General features: G+C 33.6%; 3 protein-coding genes across 4 annotated transcripts; 1 reads left to right on the top strand and 2 right to left on the bottom strand.

The window, feature by feature from the left end:
• Positions 1–560: 560 nt before the first annotated feature.
• LOC122531364 lies at positions 561–14,858 on the bottom strand. Its single transcript, XM_043659208.1, has 6 exons — positions 14,560–14,858; positions 13,858–13,981; positions 13,292–13,444; positions 12,779–12,956; positions 12,253–12,384; positions 561–753 (listed from the first exon to the last, which is right to left on the bottom strand). The coding sequence occupies exons 1-6, from the start codon at positions 14,701–14,703 to the stop codon at positions 588–590; spliced, it is 897 nt and encodes a 298-aa protein (XP_043515143.1). The 5' UTR covers positions 14,704–14,858; the 3' UTR covers positions 561–587.
• A 1,350-nt stretch (positions 14,859–16,208) lies between these two features.
• On the bottom strand, positions 16,209–17,657 carry LOC122531360. Of its 2 annotated transcripts, none has more exons than XM_043659204.1 (2): positions 16,484–17,657; positions 16,209–16,416 (listed from the first exon to the last, which is right to left on the bottom strand). In XM_043659204.1, the coding sequence occupies exon 1, from the start codon at positions 17,206–17,208 to the stop codon at positions 16,525–16,527; it is 684 nt and encodes a 227-aa protein (XP_043515139.1). In that variant the 5' UTR covers positions 17,209–17,657; the 3' UTR covers positions 16,209–16,416; positions 16,484–16,524. The 2 variants fall into 2 exon arrangements, with proteins under 2 accessions (XP_043515139.1, XP_043515140.1); XM_043659205.1 differs by having other exon boundaries at positions 16,498–17,657.
• A 217-nt stretch (positions 17,658–17,874) lies between these two features.
• Positions 17,875–21,574, top strand: LOC122531362 (ubiquitin-conjugating enzyme E2-17 kDa). The gene is made up of 7 exons (XM_043659206.1): positions 17,875–17,903; positions 17,982–18,195; positions 19,551–19,614; positions 19,917–19,948; positions 20,498–20,575; positions 20,655–20,760; positions 20,873–21,574. The coding sequence occupies exons 2-7, from the start codon at positions 18,172–18,174 to the stop codon at positions 21,010–21,012; spliced, it is 444 nt and encodes a 147-aa protein (XP_043515141.1). The 5' UTR covers positions 17,875–17,903; positions 17,982–18,171; the 3' UTR covers positions 21,013–21,574.
• The last annotated feature ends 327 nt before the right edge of the window (positions 21,575–21,901 follow it).

Raw genomic sequence — 21,901 nt, 5'->3', positions numbered from 1 at the left:
CGCGGTACACGGTCAACTTGAAACACATGAAACATATGAAAAGTAAAACAATGTCGTACTTTAAATACAACCTTTCTTTTTTCGCTAGACTTTCCTTTTTACTGCAACAAACGCGCCTTTCTTGCTTGGAGAAGAATCAGAATTTTTCGAGCTCTTTTATAAATTTTGTTATCTACTCTCGTCTTAATTTATTTGAGAGAAAGGAAAAAAATACAAAATTCGCGGGCAGCTGCTTTTTCAAGTGAAATGAAACGAATTCGTTCGCGGTGTTTTTTATGCCACGCCGGCGGAAATAAGTTTTGCAACGAACGCGAGAAACAACAAACAGAAAGGATTCACGCGGAAAATGTGCGAATCCTTCTAAATCAAACATCAAACAGAATTAGAAGAATTCTATCTGAAGTAAGCTCAATTTTATCGGTCTAACTGTGTGTATTATATTTTATTTATAAGTCTGTATATATTATATATTATATTCATATCTTTCAAGAAATTTATATTTCAAAAAGTATAATATTCGTAATATAAATTATCAATAAAAAAAAAACAACGATGTTTTCAAGCAATTGTAGGCTTCATGGTAAATGTCAGTATATACTCGATTCATCGTCATTGCGACGAATCGGTTTGCGTGTTAGTATCCTGTCTACGTTCAACAAGGTGTCAAAAAACTGCGTTGGATCTTGTCCTATTCTTTGATTTCGCACCTCTCGCGAACGGTTATCGATTTCCGCAACGCTGCCAATTTCACTCCTACGATCCCATAAAAAACATATATATATAATAATTATAAGAATCTGATCATCTCGTACCATCAACTCTTGCATTATATAGTTCCGCTGTGAACTTTCTGTTTCACGCGAAGTGAATACATAAACAGATATTATAATCACAAGCGTTCCGTTTTGTGAGAACTTGTATTTTTGCCAATTTGAAACTCTCAGACGGGGGAATTTTCCCCGTTTGATGAATAACGGGAGAAACGCGAGGCTACATCCTCTTAGAATTTCAATGGGACGGAAAGTGGAAACGCGAGTGCAGGGGCCACTGTACTTGCGAAATTTATAGTTACACTTATAAATCGTACGATAAATTTCGCATAACCGTCGTCGAGGAGATACGCACAGGCTATACATGGATATCTGCTTCACCGGTTTTATATCGTACGAGCATATCTAACGATAAAACACACATTACGGTTTATTTACGCTGTAGTATATTGTAAACACGTAGATTATATTCATATCAACGTGTACGTAAAAATATTTCTATTTCCGCGATTGTTGAGGAATATTTATACTGTAATATTAATTTATTTATTAATTTAATAGATATTTCTTTATATTAATATATATATAATATATAACATATATATTTTATATAATATATATTATATTTTTTATATTAACATATATATAATATATACAATATTTTATATAGTATATAACATATATATTTTATATAATATATATTATATTATATTTTTTATATTAACATCTATATAATATATATAATATTTTATATAATATATAACATATTTTATATATTTTTTTTATAATACATATATATGATGTATATATTTTATACAATATATATTATACATAATATATATATTTTTTATATTAATATTACACTAAAGATATACTACAAGCAAACAAACTTTCGTACACTTTACACACTAAAGATATTGATGTTGGAACCTACTCTGATCGAATATTTTCAGTTGTTTTTCCTGTTGGAAATTGAAAATCCTAAATGTTGACTTTCCGTGCCACGCCTTGCACCGATGATCCCGCGAAATTACTCAGAGGTACTCGTCTTACTTAACTCGTCAGCGTCTGTGGCTAGCATCCCATGATCCAAACGAGAATGCCAAGAAAGGGATCTTCCAACGCGGAGCGGCTGAAACGTGGGGCCTGCCAACGAATTAATTAAAACTACAATGCTACACGGCGAAAGACGTCCGTCATCGGGTAATACGATGGCGTGGGCATTTCCATAAGCGATGGATTAACCTCTTGGCTGCGAACGACGAGAAGAAGTGGAAATTTTTCGTGTAACATTTAGAATCGTCACGCGAGAAAAGTACATAAAAATTTGTTACTTGAATTAAATTTCTCGCGAAAGATAAAACGTATTTGCCAATTTCAGACATTTTAGAATATTTCGAGGGTAGATTTGACTGGTTCCTTTCATAAAAGATACTAAGTAATTTCGTTTTTTTTTTTTTGATAGTGTACAAAATTTTATTCAAGAGTTAGTACAGTGTTGATCTTCATCGTTATTAACAATCTTCGTCCATCTCTCTAACTTTCTACTCATTTTTTGCAAAATGAGGGTGATTTTGAACTTGTTCAACAAGAAAACTACGAATGTTTAAGTTTTGTAAATAGTATTAATTAGGTTGAACAAATTAAAATTATTGATTATTCAAAAAAAACTAATGTTATTTCCTTCGTATAGTTCAATTCAATTTTAGCTACTCTGGGTTTGACGAGTATAATCGCGTCTTTCTATAGCGACACAACGTAGATACACACTTTTAACAGCAAAGTGGTCAAAATAATCAATTTATAATTTCCTATTTATAAGGAAATTTTATATATTTATAACAGCGTATTTTTAGATACTCGAGTGACTTTTAATAAAATATATTAATGGAAATAGAAGCTTGTGTTCTTTGTTATTATCAACTTTCTCTTATACCTTTAAACACTTTAATTTCTCTGCTACAAATGATATATACTTTTTTCTACTGTGTCGTTCTACTATAAAAAACGACGCCATAATTGTAAGAGGTTAAGCGTTCGCGAACGATCGGGCAGAGAGGAAAGCCGGAAGGAGAAGACGTTCGACGTGGTTAGTCAGGGACTTTGTCGCATCCCGTTGCGTGCTGGTCTGTGAAAGACCCGTAGGACGGGCACTTTTACTTTCTCAAAGCGATACATAAGTAAAACCGCGCGTGACGCGCGTCGTTTTCGCACACCGCAGGAAACAGAGTCGGCTGAACACCCACGAAACGCGCGGACAATGTCGGATCTCACTGAAAGAAAAAGAAAAAAAAAGAAAAAAAGAATCGTCTCGATGCGCCTGCACGCCCACCCACCTAATCGACGCATCGTGCGCTCACCTGCAAGACCGTATTAAAAAAATCGAGAGATAGAGGCCGAGACGAGCCCCAACAAAGCTAGTGCAAACACGTGACGTTGTTGTAGCTTTGTTCATTGAACTTTTGCAACTAAAATTGCACGTATCCTGTCTTAACAGATTTTAGCGCGTTAACTGCCACGCAAGTCTCTAGGGACGTTTGTTTCAACGCTACGGGACCATCAAAGTGATCAAAATGTACATAAACAATTTGTTATATGATTTTTGTCAGACATTTTATAAACGTAAAACAGTATACTTTGAAAGATTTTAAATGAATCTTTCGATTAAATAAATTTAAATAAATAGATTTTTCGTAAAATATAGGAATAAAAGCTCGTCTGAGCAAAGTTAATAACAGAACTGACGAAATCTGAGTGAAATCTGTAACAGTAGTCGATGCTCGTCCAAAAATGTCAAGTTCTACGTCGAAACAGCAATGAGACTGAACGAATAAATAAATTTACGAAGAGAACGCACTAATTTATGACAAAAGTTTCTCAACGGCGAACGTAATACCGTATGGCAGACAACTGGCCATAACTCGAGGCTTGCGTAAACTTAACATAATTAGAAACAGCAGACTTGTTCCAGGCAGCCAAACGATTGATCGTCAAATCAGACACACGTGTACGCTGTAGTTCGAAACACGCGATTAAAGTTCGCAAGACACACGTGATAATGCGACGAGAAAATTCCAATAGTAACGAGGCAACGGATCACGCGACTCGAACGCGTAAGTTTCACGTACGTGCTAACGATCTGAAACTGATCTAACGCTGTTGATCGTCTCAATCTGAAAAGTTGAATTGGAAGATGAATTCATCAATCTCGAGAGATTACAACGAGAAATTGATCCAGTAACAAACGCAAGTTATTGGATGAAACGCTTGTTTAAGTTGATAATATTATAATTATATATTAAATTATAATAATATAATTTAAGTTGATAATATTATAAATATATATTAAATTATAATAATATAATTTAAGTTGCTAATATTATAATTATATATTAAATTATAATAATATAATTTAAGTTGATAATATTATAATTATATATTAAATTATAATAATATAATTTAAGTTGATAATATTATAATTATATATTAAATTATAATAATATAATTTAAGTTGATAATATTATAATTATATATTAAATTATAATAATATAATTTAAGTTGATAATATTATAATTATATATTAAATTATAATAATATAATTTAAGTTGCTAATATTATAATTACATATTAAATTATAATAATATAATTTAAGTAAATAATATTAACTGGAACTGACACTGATCTTCATCTCTGCATTCTCAGACAGTAACAATTCTACAATTTTGTTGAGCACAGTTAACTCTTTGCTCTCGAAAACATTTTTTGCATCGTCTAGTTCTTGTATCATCTACCAGCAATTTATTTACGAAATAGTGAAACGGTACAGCATTGGAAATAATCATTCTGTTCGAATGGTATTTAACATGAAATTTTGTTGATTTTTTAATACGTGATATTTTAATACGTGACTCCGTTTAAAGCACTCATCAACTATAGTATGCAGAGGTTGATGATTCAGGTAATTTCAATCTCTTGAAAAATTTTCTTCACCGTTTTGTAAAGCTTTCGTAAGAAGCAATAAGAAGTTTCATTTGCGTCATTTATCCGGAATTATTCGAATAATAATTCGATGATAACGAGTGTCAATTTATTCACGACTATTTCTATCCTCTTTTGAAACTTCATTATTCCTCTTACGTTGTTATGTTATGTTATATCCCTATTTTTTATGTTATGTTATATCCCTATTTTTTATGTTATGTTATATACCTATTTTTTTATATAAAAAATTTTATAATTTCAGGGGACAATCGAGTGCAAAAGGTTAATTCATTCGTCTCCACAATTTCATCCACGCGCTTCCAGCACGATTCGGCTAGCAGAACTCATTTCGAGTCTAAAACAGTTGCATTTGGCGAAATTCTTCGCTTCGAATACGCGACTCGGGATCACGAGACAGCTGTTAAGCCGTTCGTCCTTAATCGAGAATTTTGCGAAGCTTATCGGCACGCCACAGTCCCGCGGTATTCGTATAACTATACAGGGTGTCCCTGCGTCGGTAGTACAAGCGATCCTACATGAAAAAATAAAGTCGAAAATGAAGAATAAAATTTTTTCGTTCGAAGTATGTTTCCGAGAAAATCAGTTTTGACTTACTTACAATAGCTACGACTTGAAGGTAGTATAAAGTAGCTAATAGACATCTCATTTCCTAAACTTATTCTAAGTAAACATTTATTAACAACTAATCAACATTACGAATGATACTAACGCTGTTTGTAGATAACGAAAGTGTACGCGTAATTGAAGAACAAAGCTGATTTTCTCGAAAAAAAATGCCTCGAAACGAAATTATTCTTCATTTTCGACTGGTTTTTTCACCTACTTTTCACTTGTACGCCATCGTTAAGTGCACGCGTGCTCGAAGAACAATCAAAACCGATTTACTCGAAAACAAAGCCTCAAACGAAAAAATTTTATTCTTCATTTTCGACTGGTTTGTTCACGTGGAATAGCCTCCTCCTCCACCACCGATCCAGGGACACCCTGTATAGCCATCCCGGTTGGCTTCCCTGTAACCGTGCCGCACGAATCGACCGGCCAACGAATCCATATTCCGTGCCAGGATGCACCTGCTTCCCTGACAAATCGCCAAAGTTATTCCAGGGCAAAGCACGGTTTACCCCCTTCATTAAAGTCGAAGAATCTGTAACGAGGAACGGGCAGGCAGTCGGAAGGAGAAGCAACCTCGGTAACCGCAAGCGCACAGCCTCGATCCAGAGAAATTTCTCCGTTGCTCGAATTTCTGTTTGCATAACGTACGCGGAGAAAGTAAGTTTTTTTTTTTTTCTATATGTCGCGGCTGCACGGAGAATGTCACCGTCATTTCGTCATTTTTTATTGCCCTTACACAAAGGTATACTTTAACGTATCCGCGTCTTTCACCGAGCGAACCGTGCAAATCTTTAATGTACTTGGAATATTCGCAGTTACTTGCCAGAGAAACTAGATACGATACGATGCGTCGTATCTTGGATTGCTCACGTTTTCTTTTTTTTTTTTTTTTTTCTCTTCTAACTTTATTTTAAACCGCAAATTTTATTCTGTAATGTTTGATAGTTGATCAAACTTGTTTTAGGAAAAGAAAATATATGATTTGTGTTTTAGCGTCGATATCAAAATGGACATTTTCATATTTTGCTGTACTTCGAAAGAGCGCTGTGCAAGCTCGTAAGAAATTATAGTAACGTTACTAATTAGTTTGCTAAGTTTCTCTAAATTACTCACGAGAATGTCAAACCAAGATGACAATTTCTAAACGCGGAATCACAAAGTTGATTCTCTACCTGAGAAAGTAATTGAACAAATTCGAAAAGATGGCGAACAGATAATCGAACAAAACAATATATCGTCTAATAAAGCTTTTGTTTCTCATGAAGAATTTATCGTGCCTTTCATTTGCACGCAAAAAAAAAACGCAGTTACTTTTTTACCAACCTAATATATATTATATCATACCATTATAATAAATAATTATACCATTCATAATATACCAAATCATAATAATTATACCATTTTATTGCTGTAACTATTTTCGATTTTCTTTGAGAAAAAAAATATCGTCAGTGACACAATATGTACTCTGTATCTTGTATTATCTATAATGCTTCGAGCAGCAATTTACCTACGATTACGGAACCCTCTAACGTGAACCTGGTTAATGATCCATGTGTTATTAATTTGATATTTTATATCGGTTTTATTGTTATACCAACTTCACAGAAGCAATACATATTATGAGTGTAAATTTGACTATAAGTAACTTCTCCTACTGCTTAATTTTTTAAATTGATCGTCTCACTCTCGATAATTTTTGTTAAACTTTTATCACTTCTGCTACTGCAATTACTAACATTTCGAATTCCAAAAGTTTAAATCAATTCTTCCCTTGAATTATTTTCGATCATATTTTTTTTATTTTTAATCATATTTCTTTTTTTTTAATTTTGTTAAAAAATTCGAGAATCAGATCACGACGCAACGAGTAGACACACATGATACGCAATCCTCTTGGCGGCCAGAGGCAAAAAACAACTAAGTAATAAATGACAGACGAAATTAATATTTCAATGTGCATTACCTCGGCACGTACTTTCTCAAATGAGGTGACCAATAGATACAAATGTACTCTGCTCGGTGTGTGCACAAGCGTACGCGAAACGAATGAGTCACGACCAGACGTAACCACGGCTCGGTAGAACGCAGCCTGTAATCAAATAGGATCTCCGTACGATCCAGTGAGCAAAACGCACACTCGTGAAAGTCCGACACCTCGCGTTACCACGCGAAACTCGTTCGGCTACACTTCGCCCCGTCTGAATATAATGCGTATAACAAAGGAACACCACGTTGTTAGGAATTAGTCATATATGAGTCGTCCTAAGGTACTCTGACCTAAAGGCCCTTAAAGCACAAATTGGAAATTGGAATATTACGTACAGTGAAATAACTTCTAAATTACGCGTCTAATGAAAAATTGTTTCATACGAAAGTTGTGTGTGGTTTTAAGGGAGGCAAAATACGGCTTATCAATTTTTTGTGAATTTCGGAATTTCCAAGGAAAGAAATAAATAAATTTAAAATATAAAAAGACATAAGATATTTATAATATGAAAAAATAATGTAAAATTTATTAAAAATTATTTATATTTAAAATAATATAAAATTATAAATAATATAAAAAGTAATAAATAATATAAAATTTATTAAAAATTATTTATATTTAAAATAACATAAAATTGTAATATAAAAAAATAATATAAAATTTTGTAACATAAAAAATTTTTTTCATCATAAATCGGAAGAATATTAAATTCCAAGTAAAAAAGTATCAAGCCAACTCTGTCGATTGCTTCTTTGACCGACGACAAAAAAAAAAAAGAAGAATTCAGAATAAAACGATTTGTAACATTCGAACAAAAGATGAAAAGTAGAATTTGGATCCCGAGTGGAACGTCAGATTACCGACGAGATCAATCGGAAGCGGATTGATCGTAAATTTTGTATTTTCACTGGCGCGCTGCACAGTTGATTCGATCAAGTCAGCCGGTAAATCAGAAAAGCAAACGAGAAATGGCACGCTGTATGAAAATCGATTGGCTCGGCTACTTGGCGAACGGTGGAACGATGGTGCAGGACAGATGCAATGTTTCCATCGAGAAATCACCTCGACAAATCATTTCACTCCGCGCAAAGATAAGGATTTCCTTCCCCATTGCCTTTCATACGCGAGAGACGTGCTCCTAACCTCTCCTTGATTTAAGCTCACCGAGCAGAGTTCTCTAGACAATTTGTATCTTAAACGATGGCGTTCGTGTGGACAAATGGATCAAAGTACAGAGAACGAATTTCACACGAAATTAATATCTATAACTGACAATATCTATGATTGATACGTGACAATATCTACAGCTGATATCTCACAGTACGACGAATGCCTCGATAAGCTGGTGATTTTCTAAAAAGAGTTTTCAGTAACCTACTAATCTTCTGACAAATTGCACACAGTTCAAAGTACAAACGAGTCGTCTTTTGCATTCGGAATTACAACTTTGTTTCATAACAGTTTTCGTCGCTTTTACGTTGTTTCTTCTCGTTATATTATTTGTTCAATTCTTGAAAAGCGAAGGCTCTTTGCGCCAAACGTTTTTATAATATTTACAGCATTTCTTAATATAGTATTTATAGTATTTCCTAATATTTTATAGTATTATAGTATTTCCTAATTTTTATAATATTTTCTAATATTTTACAGTATTATAGTATTTCCTAGTTTTTATAATATTTCCTAATATTTTATAGTATTATAGTATTTTCTAGTTTTTATAATATTTTCTAATATTTTATAGTATTTCCTAGCTTTTATAATATTTCGTAATATTTTATAGTATTATAGTATTTCCTAGTTTTTATATTTCCTAATATTTTGTAGTATTATAGTATTATAGTATTTCCTAGTTTTTATAAATTTCCTAATATTTTTAATATTTCCTAATATTTAATTTTTTATTTCCTAGTTTTTACAATATTTCCTAATATTTTATAGTATTATAGTATTTCCTAGTTTTTATAAATTTCCTAATATTTTATAGTATTATAGTATTTCCTAGTTTTTATAATATTTCCTAATATTTTGTAGTATTATAGTATTATAGTATTTCCTAGTTTTTATAAATTTCTTAATATTTTTAATATTTCCTAATATTTAATTTTTTATTTCCTAGTTTTTACAATATTTCCTAATATTTTATAATGTTATAGTATTTCCTAATTTTTATAAATTTCCTAATATTTTATAGTATTATAGTATTTCCTAGTTTTTATAAATTTCCTAATATTTTATAGTATTATAGTATTTCCTAGTTTTTATAAATTTCCTAATATTTTATAGTATTTCCTTATTTACGTATTACTGTCATTTCAACTCTTTTACTTCCTAACCAAATTTTATTATTTTATTCCTCTCGCTTGGTTTTTCGCCATTGTTGTTACAACAGACCATCAGTGTATACCGTCGTTCTATAACAATAAACTCCGAAATTTAAGAAAACAAGTGTGCCACCGTTAGAACGACCTAAATCATTCGAGGGATTCGACGACATTGCGTTGATCGGGCTTACGAAAGCAGAACTGGAACTAACAACGGATTAAACCTCGAGTGGAGTCAATTTAGCTGTTACTTCGACGAGACCGAGAAATTATCGACACAATGGCACAATTGGATCTTTCAAAATTTCAAGAGAAATTTTTACTCTCTTCCTGACTCGTCAAATGATCTCTAATCTGAGCCATTGCTACGAAGGAGCAACCAAAACACGTGAATATCGTTCAACTTTCATCTGCAGGATCTTTTCTTTTTCGAAACTTTCGTTTTCCAATCGGAAGAACACCAATCGACCAACTTCGAAGAAAACTCGCGTTACGAGCAGAACAATTACCTGGTTAAGTCGTTCGCTGATCTGTGTCGTTCAGCTCGGTTTAACTTTCGCAGAATCACTATCAAAATGGTCGAAATGACCATTTGAATATTTTTGTCAGATGCTTTATAGACATTTAAACGGCATAAGCAGCTTGAAGAACATTTTACAAAATCACCCTCATTTTACGAAAAGGGAATAGAAAGTTTGTCAGAGAGACTGACGAAGATTATCAATAACAGATTAAACCTGCATTAACTCTTGAATAAAATAAAATTTTGCACAGTATCAAAAAACGACGTTACTTATATCCCTGATGTTACAAAGGTTTTCTGTTTCGTTTACTTTAACGTCTCTGATGGAAATTTGATGCTCTACGTTCGCCGATAGTTCCAGTACCGATAAAAAACGATCCAACGATCGAACGCCTGTTTCCGGCGGCGTTCTACCGAGAGTATCGGCGACGTTCGACGAATGCAAACCGGCCACAATAACGATACCGTTACCAATTTTTTTTCAGTGCGGTTAGCACGCGAATAGGTTTACCGAGGAGAGGCCGCACGATGCGCCACAATCTTCCACTCGGTCGTCATGCCGCTCTGCGCAGTTGTACACACGATATCTCTCCGGCGGAGAGCTCCGGAGTGGCTCTGTGGCTACCAGAGTGTGCCATGGAACACGCGCCACGCGAAAACCAAGGCAAAACAAGAAAATTGCATGCTGCGCGTGCAACGTGTCGCCGCAAGCATTAGATTGAGTAACGAGCTTGCATCGATTTTTAGGGAGCGGACGCACGCGTGTTTCGGGGAGAGGGAGGACCTGCACGATCAACCGATTGGTAATACGGTGATAAATCTACGTGCTACGACCTGAAAGAGAGCGCAAAATTTTGTGGAGAAGAAATCCTTGCAAATTGGGAATTTTAAACTTTCTAACTAAATTCCCAATCAGGCAGGAGCTGACGCGTGCGAAATACTACGTGTGGAAACTAACCACGTTGCGCTGGCAACCGATTGCGGACCATAACGAGTGACCGAACCGTACACAATAATTCGTCGCTTCCTTTTCGAACTCTTCTTTTTCAATGATGATCACTGGATAGAAATTATCGAGAAGTGATAAATTTATTATTTGTTTCGCCTATTTTGTTTTACTTAAATATGTATTACCTAAGTATGTTTTACTTAAATATGTTTTACTTAAATATACTTGAAACTGAGGCAATATTACAATTTTGGGACAAAAAATTCTCGACGTCGTTCCAGCGCAAGAGGTTAATCACTTGCGCTGGCAACCGATTGCGAACCATAAAGAGTGACCGAATCGTACACAATAATTCGTCGCTTCCTTTTCGAACTCTTCTTTTTCAATGATGATCACTGGATAGAAATTATCGAGAAGTGATAAATTTATTATTTGTTTCGCCTATTTTGTTTTACTTAAATATGTATTACTTAAGTATGTTTTACTTAAATATGTTTTACTTAAATATACTTGAAACTGAGGCAATATTACAATTTTGGGACAAAAAATTCTCGACGTGCGTGGCACGTCGTTCCAACGCAAGATGTTAAGTTGAAAAATACATATTGACGAAATACATGTGAAAATAAGTCAAAACTATCTTCAACTCACAATGGATCGACGAATAACGAAAATAATTTTGTAACACTGTACAGATTTAGACAAAAATATTCACGGTATATGCGTGTAATTTAAAACACAAATAAAAACACTCATTTAACGTAATAAGAAAATCGATAACGTGTTTCCGCTTAAATTTCATTGCATCAATCAAGTACAACTATCTTTGTCACTTGCAGATTATAATATCTGTTTATATTGAGCGAGAAACGATTAAACGTTGAAATTACTTTACTTAAAAGAAATTACTTTACAAAAAAAGAAAAAAAAAAAAGAAGGTACTTAACATAGAGAATTTTGACTCGAACGAACGATTCTTATGAACGTTCCGTCCATCATGATCGATTAGACAATCTATGGAACCCGGGCGATCATTCAAATCACGGTATAATTTTTGAGTTCGAGAAGGGGAAAACGCTTACCTGATCGTACTCGATCCACTAAATTCACTTTCACCGTTCGCGGTGCCCCCCAGATAAAGCTCGTGACGATCTTCACTCTGTATATAGACCAAAGGATCGCCTCGAATCTCTCTAAGCCTTTCCGTTTGCGATCTAAAAAGTACGGATATTGTACATCTTTCGAATGACGAATCCCTTTCGAGTGCGGATCGTTTAACACAAACTTTATGGATGTTCAAAGAACATCAAAAATCTGAGCTGTATCTTCAATAGAAAAAAAAAAAAAAAAAAAACGTAGATTCTTTCAAGTTAAATTAATATTCCGTTCGAGAATTAACTCATTCAATTTACACTTTTTATAATTTCTTTCAATTTCAAAGAAAAATCATTTTCCTAACTAATCTTTGGATTGCACACCCAACATTATTTGCAGAAGAATCAAATTGTTTTGAGATATTAAGGTGAATAATAATGACTTGCTTGCAACAATCAGTCACTGTTAAGAATATAATTTATACTTGTATACTTGAGCTTATAATGGATTTACCCAATGTGTGAGGACAAAGCTTCTCTAAACAGCATAATATTCTCTGCCAAGGTGGTATCGCGGTTCCGTACGCTCATAAATATCCCATTTGTAGTCATCGTTTCGGTGGTGGTCACGGAATTCGAAATCGTTTGTGCAGGTTCAATCTGAGACGTTGTGGCGATTATAGGGGACTCGCCTGCAGAGGAAGGAAGCCCGACTAAATTTCGTGACGCGAGAATCGATGAACATTACGTTACCGGATAACTCCGGTGTCGCATAAGCCGTGATACAAAAATTATCTCCAAAGACGTAAAAAATTGCCGACGATTTAGTTTATTTATTTTAAAGTATTTAAAACAGGCTAAAAAGAGAGAAAAAAAAGAGAGAAAGAGAGAACAAACGTGTGAGGAAGAAATAACTGGGAACAGCGGATGAATCATCGAACGCAAAAATTTCAAAGGGAGAATCAATAAGCCCGTATGAAAGGTTCAACCGTGCCCCTATCCCCATAATCAATGTATATTGATGTACTTGTGTCGTCGTTCGTGTTTGCGGTGGAAGTCGAAGGTCCTTCAGGATTTGAGGGGTCACTGGCAGTTTCGTACCACCTCGTTTCCATCACGCGGTTCTCGGACCAGTCGACCGAACCCCTGCCTTCTGATGCATTCTGTTCGTTGATCGACACTGACAAATTGCAGCTCGTCAACAGTTTTGCACGAATATAAATGCACAATAACTTACTCCGAATTGCTAGATTTTTGAATGTACAAACTACCTAGGAAGAAACTTTTAGTGGAATTTTTGCTCAACGTATTTGAGTAAATGACCAATTTATTTAGACATTATGCAGAGGATAGTGAAATCCATTTACAAACGAAAATATAACTTTCCCACGTGTAGGAAGAACGATCTAGCATGTTGTAATCAGACGTTAATGAAATTTTCTATTTGATCATTAAAGTACTATGCAAAGGAGAGAAATGGAGCTTTGCTGTCCATGGAAGATAAAATTCTTTTATGGAGTATACTTTGAGTTAACATCCGAGGAATAACCAATTTACCACTAGAGATTCTTAACATCGTGCAATTTAACATGCCTTCCATGATTTCAGACACTTCAGGGCTACCGATTCCCTCCCTCTCGGATTCGGATTTTCCACCATTCTTCAATCTCGCCAAACGCTTCAGGTAGCAGGCGACATTCGGTAGTTTCGATCTGATCTATTCGTTATGATCACTAAACGAGATTCCGTTGGAAAACGAAACGAAATGTCGCGGCACGCGTAACACTCGAATTGTTGAAATTGGGAATTAAATTAACAAATGGGTGTTGAAAACAAATTAACAAATGGCTGTTACAAAATAGCTTATTTCTAATTTGTAATCTTTGTAATTATTGTCTTAATATTTATGATACCGCGACATTTCTAAATTTGTTACAGCAATGTAATTTATACAGGCTGTTTCCGAAATTGTAGTACAACTGGCCAGTAGGTGATATTCTACATAAAAAAAAAATAAATAAATCGAAAGAAAAGAACAAATTTTTTTTATTTAAGGCTCCGTTTTCGAGAAAATTGAGTTTTTAAATCACACCCTGACCGGTTGTACCATGATTTCGTATATTTTCTAATAAAATTTTGCACTTTCCATTTTCAAATTCCAAATAAAATAGTTCTATCTTATTCCAAATAAAAATAAAAATTCCAAATAAAATAGTCGACATTTAAACAAAAATTTCACTTGAAGTAAAAATAGATTTTCCCGAGTACCAAGCAACCAAGCTTTAAAGGCCTCACCTTGCTGGTTATGTTATTCGCGATAAATAGTTTTATACTCCTAACACGCTTATCAATGGAGCCCTGTGTATCTAATTCCTCCGCATTGTTCGCCACAGAGGCGTTACTTTCCGACACGTTTCCCGACGAAGGCCCATCATTCATAGCGAAAGTCAAAAAATCCACGAGGAGATACGCGAAAACTAGGCGTAGGCCTTGGGTTACTTGTCAATTTTCACATCGTACGATTTGACATTACTCGGTCGGTTTCTATCGACCGTCGCTTTTTCATTGACACGTTCATTGTTTTCTTTCGCTCGTATCATGGCTTTAACATCTAGACAACAATCAGAGAATCGCTGTTTCACGCAATCCAATAACAAAATAACCAAAAGAAGTCGCGATAAATCGAGTTGTATTGTACGATACTCAAGTAATGTCTCAGATTGTGCGCTGTATCACTTAAATTTCGTGCAACTGTGACAATTTGTATCAAACTGTCTGTTGCAATGTTGCAAAGAAAGAACACTCGAACATTATTTCATTTATATCAAAAACCACAGTGAGAATTAATGTTAGTAGAATCGTATTAAACAATTTGCTTTCAACGTGTCAACGGAGAGAGAAATTGATCCGCAAGGAAAGAAAAACAAAATATATTTGAAGGTTATGGAGGAAAAAAATTACGAATCGAAGTACTCGGCTGGAAGGACATGGCGATGCAGAAACAGACACATTGTCGTGTCACATTGTGTCAGCATGCGATCACTATCTGAAGTGACAAGCAACGATTCACTTACCTGATAAGTGTAAGATGTACAAGGAACGTAAAATTCTCTGCTCATAATAATCGAGGCTCGGAACGGTTGTAAAATCCAGCTGACGAATCTTGGGCAAGTGTCAAAATGCCGGTGGCGCCATCTTGAACTTGTCTGGAGTCGAGGTCGTCAAGCTGTCACGAGGAAAAATTCTCGATTTCTCTCGAGCACGAGTGCCATCCTCGAGTTCCCCTCATGAAGAATCAATCACGGCAGCTTGACCGAGGTTATACACGTCGTACGAACTCCAAAACGTTAGGACGAAGGGCAAACACATACGTTGTCGAATCACAGTACAAGTCACCAACACACGATACACTTATCACGCTGCTATTAGAACGAGCGAGCCATCGAATTAATCACAATGCTCTCGATTGGACGGATATCGTTGCGAATGCTTCGAAAGTCAAGTGGTAAATGCTTGTTTGCTGTTCAAAACTCCTCGTGATGCATCTGTGCAATGAGAATTACGGCATTGTATTACCTTACTACGCCATTTTCATGTGCAGTTTTCGATTCTACACATAACCACCGTTCGCGTTCACTGGCAAGTGCCGACTGCCGCCAATCACGAACATTAAGCGAATAATAATCATGGCGGACCAATGTTTCGTTCCACCAGCGCCATCAGGCAATCCATTTGGATTGCAACTCGACCTCCGTCGGTAATGTAAACGACGATAAATTTTTTATCTTCGTTTACGATCTTTACGATCACGTATTTTATTTCTTATTTGTCAGTATATACCTCGTCTGTGGTATAACTAAAGCAACAAAAAATGCAAATGTATTTATAAAAATATTATTGTATAATTAAAAATAAAATATTTTAATTCTGTATCGATGTATTATTAAGTCGTGTTGTGATACAAATCACGTAGCAAACGGCTTCAATCAGTTAAAAATAAATTTACGATTCTCAGTGACTTTGCACTTATAAAGACTTACGTAATCTCATATTTTTTTATATCATATACGTGTTTATAAATTTCTAAATATGGGATAATATTTGAAAATTTAATCTCCGAGCTTTCGACACAATGTAGATGCAAATATTTGTCTATAAAAATTTAGAAGATACAGTATATTAAAAATAAATAATATCAAAATATTAAAAAAACAATTACATAAAAGTTCGCACTTAGATCGTTCATCAGAAGCTTGTAAATTATTTACAACTCGTAAAGTTCAGTCTGCGTCCAACATTGTCACAACCACATTTAACACCCTTTCTGTTTGCTGCCAAGCGAGGTGGATATTTGGAAGATGGGTGTTTCTTTTTTTGTGACTCGATGATTACATTTCGCGGTATTAAAATGTCATTCCATGGAATCTCGACATCATCAGTAACGCAAGCTTCTTCCTGCACTGGCTGTATGGTCATGGGCTTTTCGAGTACAAGATCACTCCATGGAATTTCCAATGTAGAATCGCAACTATCAGGACTAGCTTGTTTCGATGGAACAGTTTCCATAATAATCAAATCCTTCCACGGTAGAAGCATAGTTCCCAGAGATTCTTTTTCCTCTGCTTCTTTGTCGACATCTGTCTCATCCATTTGTCCATCACGATCGTTTAGAGGAGTTAAAGAAACTTCTTGACGAATTCTCATGCCGGCTGCTGGTAATACAATATCCTTCCATGGCAGTTCAATCTTCGAATCACACAGTATAGATACATCTGAAAACTCTTTCCGTAAATCTCTCAAATATGGTTCATGCCATAGTTCCTCCTCTGGATTATATACAAATGTTTGCCTCTTCCTTTTGCATTGATCTTTCCTTCGTTGCTGCTTGTGTAATTTTTGCTGAATGCACTTACATCCTGATAGTTTTCTCTTATTGTCCGTCATAATAGTAAAATATCGTGAAATACACGTACTTCACATTCAATAATATTAAGATACGAATTTATGCAACTTGTTAATTTTCTAACCTAACGTTATCTAACCTGATGGTATAATTGGAATCAACGTAGTTTGTTTTGTTTTGTCATATACAGCATTTTTAATATATACGTATGTCATGTGTGGTTAGAAAAATATTCTCTTAGAACAGGTGATGTCATATTGAAAACGAACACGTATGAAGTATGTAACTTGTGTAGTAATAATAAATCTTTCCTCTCTTTTTATCTCGCCTATATTTTAATCTAATTATTTCAGGACTTGAATTTTAGGTTAGGTCTTTTAAAGAAGGAAAACAGTCTAGTATGTCGATTGCATAGGAAGCATTTGAAAATTACGTATATAATCATTATTAATCGGATACAAATACCTAACACACACACACACATACACACATATAGTATACACAACATACATATATATTATATATATATGCACATATATAGTATATATATATATATATATATATATATATATATATATAAGCATATAAGCAAAATTCGTTTAATCACGCACATTGGCCAATCATTTGTACTTTTCATCACGACATCTACCGAGAAATGATAGTATAATGTTAAAAATCCACTAGTTGCCGATAAAAGGAAATCCGTGGAGTCTCTGCTTTAATTTCACAATAAAAGGTGTAAAAGGAAACATAATAACGCTGTATTCTGTTCAAATGTTTCTACTATAAAATTTATCCGTTAAAATAATCGTAGATAGAATTACAATTGCTCGGGTTGAAGATGGAAGAGACAGTGTAGGAATCGCTGACGAATACTCAATTGACTAACGCGGTAAGGCTACGTTTAGAAGGCAGCCATCTTGCTATCCCTAATCAAAGATCTTCGGCTAGCGGCTATCGCTGTCTGGTTTTCAGCCGGTTAATATCAACACACAGTTCAACAAATGGCTTTAAAACGAATTAATAAGGTACGTGAACGATCAGAGGTGTTCGTATTCTACAAAGACAAACGGGTGTTGATGTGATGTGTGTCGAATGCGGTTGAACGCCCTTAACGATTTTGCAGTGAAGCAATGTGAGCCAGCATTGAAAATCATGTTGGCTTTCCCCCTTTTTTTGCATTCTTCGGTTGTGCTTTGATTTACTTGCATATCCGTTTATGTCGACATAGTGCGTTACGCACGTTGCATAGTGCCACTTTTGTGCCAGTGGAGGTAGCTACGGTGACAGTGAAAATGTAAAAAAATTTTAAGTGGCTAGCCGATAAATTGCCGGAAGTAACGTAAAACCGTACATTACATACCTCTATATATACATATATGTTTATTCATATATACATATATGCATGAAGCTATAGATAACTTAGAAATTACGAAAATTTCATTAGTGCATTCATAGTTATCCATTTATGGATAGAAATAGCATTAGAAATGTTCTATGTGACCTATCACTTATTTGCATCATAAGTTAATATGATTTACAACATGTAAGATTGTAGCACACATCAGTTGGATGAAGTGAATCATTTAGGGATTAATGTACTTTTCATGCATTAATGCACTTATCTACTAACGATCTGATCTGTCAGTCATTACAATATTTTTGCATCACAGCATCATTCAAAATAGTAGGACAGAAAAAACAGAAAACTAGTTGTTAAACAGTATTAACTACACTGTTTAATCATTCAGTTAGAGTGATATGTCACTGTTCAGCTTAACTTCCATTTTGTAATCATATACTTGTGAATATCAATCTAACATATATTGCAAGTATTTTAACTCAATCATATTTAGTTCCATACCTAATTTATCATTGAGTAGCATTTGTTCGAATTGATTCTTCTATTCATTATAATTTTGCTATAATTTGCATTTAGCAAAATATTTGTATACAATAAAATATCTGTATTGATATTTTACTTTATTCTATCTTCGATATTATGATACCTCGGGATGATTAACTTATGTATAAATAAGTTGATTCTTCTCAAAATCTATGAATATGAATGATGAAATTATTTTATATATTTATATACTATGTAAGATCTTAACATTATTTCATTCATATTAATACATGTAATACATATAGATGTGTGAAAGAATGTTCTAGAATATTTTTTTTACACATGTTTCATATATCTTCTGCAGCTATAGACATTTCAAAATTTGAAATTTCATTATGCAATGCATAAAAATATTATTGATTGAATACATTATTTTCCTTAGAAAAATTAATGTAGAAAATAACCACATACATGCACAGCAATATACAGTTTACATAGATACATGAAAAATTATTATTATAATTTTTTTATATTTAGGAACTTCAGGACCTTGGAAGAGATCCACCTGCGCAATGCTCTGCTGGTCCTGTAGGAGATGATTGTAAGTTATTTGAAAGTATTTATTTCTGCATCTTTAATTAAAAATTAGCAAATCATAATTGTCCTTATTATTGGTTTAAATTGATGTAATTGGTTTAAAATGTAATCGTACTTTATGTGATCGAATGAGTTGTCTTTAATTTTCTAAAAAACATATATTATTTAGATTAACTAATTTTAGTAAAAAGTATAACTTCTTGATGTTGACACAATAAAATATTAATTATTTTCTAATTTTATAATAATTAATTATGATTTGTAATGAACTATAATTTCTACATTTAATCATGTACTTGCTTTCAGTATTCCATTGGCAAGCAACTATTATGGGACCAGTAAGTATATAATGATGTTAATACTATTACCTAAATTATTTAGATTAATATTTATTGTTTTAAAAATGCATATCTATTTTATTATTAACATATAAATATAATCTATGAGCATTATTTTCAAGTATCTTCGCTTTCACTCTGACATTTAAAGGTATTTAATGATGAAATTCGTATTATACTACTCATAACTACTAATTTTATTTAAAAATGCATAATCCAATGCATGTAATTCTTTACGTGATATTTCAACAAGATTTCACTTTTAATTCCATTAAACCACACAATCTTATTATAATATGATACTTATATGTCATTAGTATACGTCATTTGTTTTTGTATTTAAAATAATTGTTTACTATTTTAATGTTGCAAACTGATTTATATTAAATATTAAATATAATTTAAGTAAATTTATTGTTTTGTTTTTTTGATATGTACTATAAAAACGGAATATTTCATTATAAATATAAATAAAAACTACATTTTATACATTTATTAGTATTTAATATTAAAATTTACTATGTAATTAGGAGTAAATGTTATTTTCAGCCTGACAGTCCATACCAAGGGGGCGTATTTTTCCTTACAATTCATTTTCCCACAGATTATCCATTCAAACCACCTAAGGTATATTAGTTCATTTTTTTAATAACATCTTATATAACATATAAGAGACATACAAATGACATATTAATTTTATATGTAGGTTGCTTTTACAACCAGAATTTATCATCCAAATATCAACAGTAATGGAAGTATTTGTTTGGATATTTTAAGATCGCAATGGTCCCCTGCACTCACCATATCAAAGGGTGTGTAGAAATTTTAAAATATGACTTGAACACAAATATAGTGAAATGAAATTTTTAGGAAATATTTAATCGTCGTTCTTAAAAGAGAAAATTTGATTTTTTCTTTTTTTAGTTTTACTATCAATATGCTCCTTGCTTTGCGATCCAAATCCAGACGACCCTCTGGTACCAGAGATAGCAAGGTTATACAAAACTGACAGGGAGAAGTACAATGAATTGGCACGTGAATGGACGCGCAAGTATGCCATGTGATGCGCCAATCTTCGTTGACTTCAACATCTAAAAACCACCAACAAGCAGCCCCAGCCTATTGCCACTTATGCATCAGCACCGATTGAAATTAGCTATGGCTCGTCTACTTTAAAACTTAAGCCAGTACTCGGGCTCGAAGAATGCTCAGACAAACGTGATCAATCTGAAGTTCCCTTCGTCCCGAGAGGCCTGCGAATATTGAGACGTTGCCACAATGGCAATTGAGGCAATTTGAAAGGTGGTCACATAACATTATATATATATATATAAAAATCAGGAAAAAAGAAACATGTCCGCTTTGATTTTCATAAATAAAAATGGAAGTAAAATATAGGAGAGTGAAAGTAGGATTTGTATTTGAATTTAATAGTTTAATTTCTAATTATTGTGCTTATAATATCGTAATATTATATACCTACTTTCTCAGTGAAATGAAAACCTTGAACTGACAGCACACCAATTGTTAGTTTTAACGCAAGTGAGCAATGTTTGCCCGTCCCTTGGAACGATGCGGTCACTTTTTTGTAAGACTGGGCTATATATAAATACTACTGAAACTATACCTGTATGTTTTGTTCAATTATTAAAATTCCTTACCTATCTAACAAATTCTACGAGTAACTCGAAATTTATAGTTTGTTTCCTGTGTGCGTGTAGTAATTTAATTATGCATATCGTTAATCGATAAATTGGACTATTATGCCTCTTGGAAATAATTCAATATACATAAAGTAATAAAAATTTTGGTGACTCAACTGACCGCGACATAAGTACCTGCCGTTCATGGGCCCGTGCGATATTGATATCAATCAAAGGCACTCACGATTTTTTATGACGTGAACTTGACGTCGTTTGGCTTTGTTTACATATTAAAAAAAAAAAGAAAGTG

The sequence above is a fragment of the Frieseomelitta varia genome, unplaced genomic scaffold (assembly GCF_011392965.1).
Source record: "Frieseomelitta varia isolate USP_RPSP 00005682 unplaced genomic scaffold, Fvar_1.2 scaffold_395, whole genome shotgun sequence".
Lineage (NCBI taxonomy): Eukaryota > Metazoa > Arthropoda > Insecta > Hymenoptera > Apidae > Frieseomelitta > Frieseomelitta varia.
This window is presented reverse-complemented; position numbering and strand designations above follow the sequence as displayed.

What these genes read in the sequence shown, in the direction of transcription:
- LOC122531360 (XM_043659204.1), bottom strand. Translation starts at nt 17,208, where the DNA reads ATGACGGACAATAAGAGAAAACTATCAGGATGTAAGTGCATTCAGCAA.
- LOC122531362 (XM_043659206.1), top strand. Translation starts at nt 18,172, where the DNA reads ATGGCTTTAAAACGAATTAATAAG. An exon ending in CTTTAAAACGAATTAATAAG is followed by an intron (nt 18,196 to 19,550) that starts GTACGTGAACGA and finishes TTTTATATTTAG; the next exon opens with GAACTTCAGGACCTTGGAAG. An exon ending in ATCCATTCAAACCACCTAAG is followed by an intron (nt 20,576 to 20,654) that starts GTATATTAGTTC and finishes TTTTATATGTAG; the next exon opens with GTTGCTTTTACAACCAGAAT.
- LOC122531364 (XM_043659208.1), bottom strand. Translation starts at nt 14,703, where the DNA reads ATGAATGATGGGCCTTCGTCGGGAAACGTGTCGGAAAGTAACGCCTCT. An exon ending in AAACACGAACGACGACACAA is followed by an intron (nt 12,957 to 13,291) that starts GTACATCAATAT and finishes CTTCCTCTGCAG; the next exon opens with GCGAGTCCCCTATAATCGCC. An exon ending in GCTTTGTCCTCACACATTGG is followed by an intron (nt 12,385 to 12,778) that starts GTAAATCCATTA and finishes CGTACTTTTTAG; the next exon opens with ATCGCAAACGGAAAGGCTTA.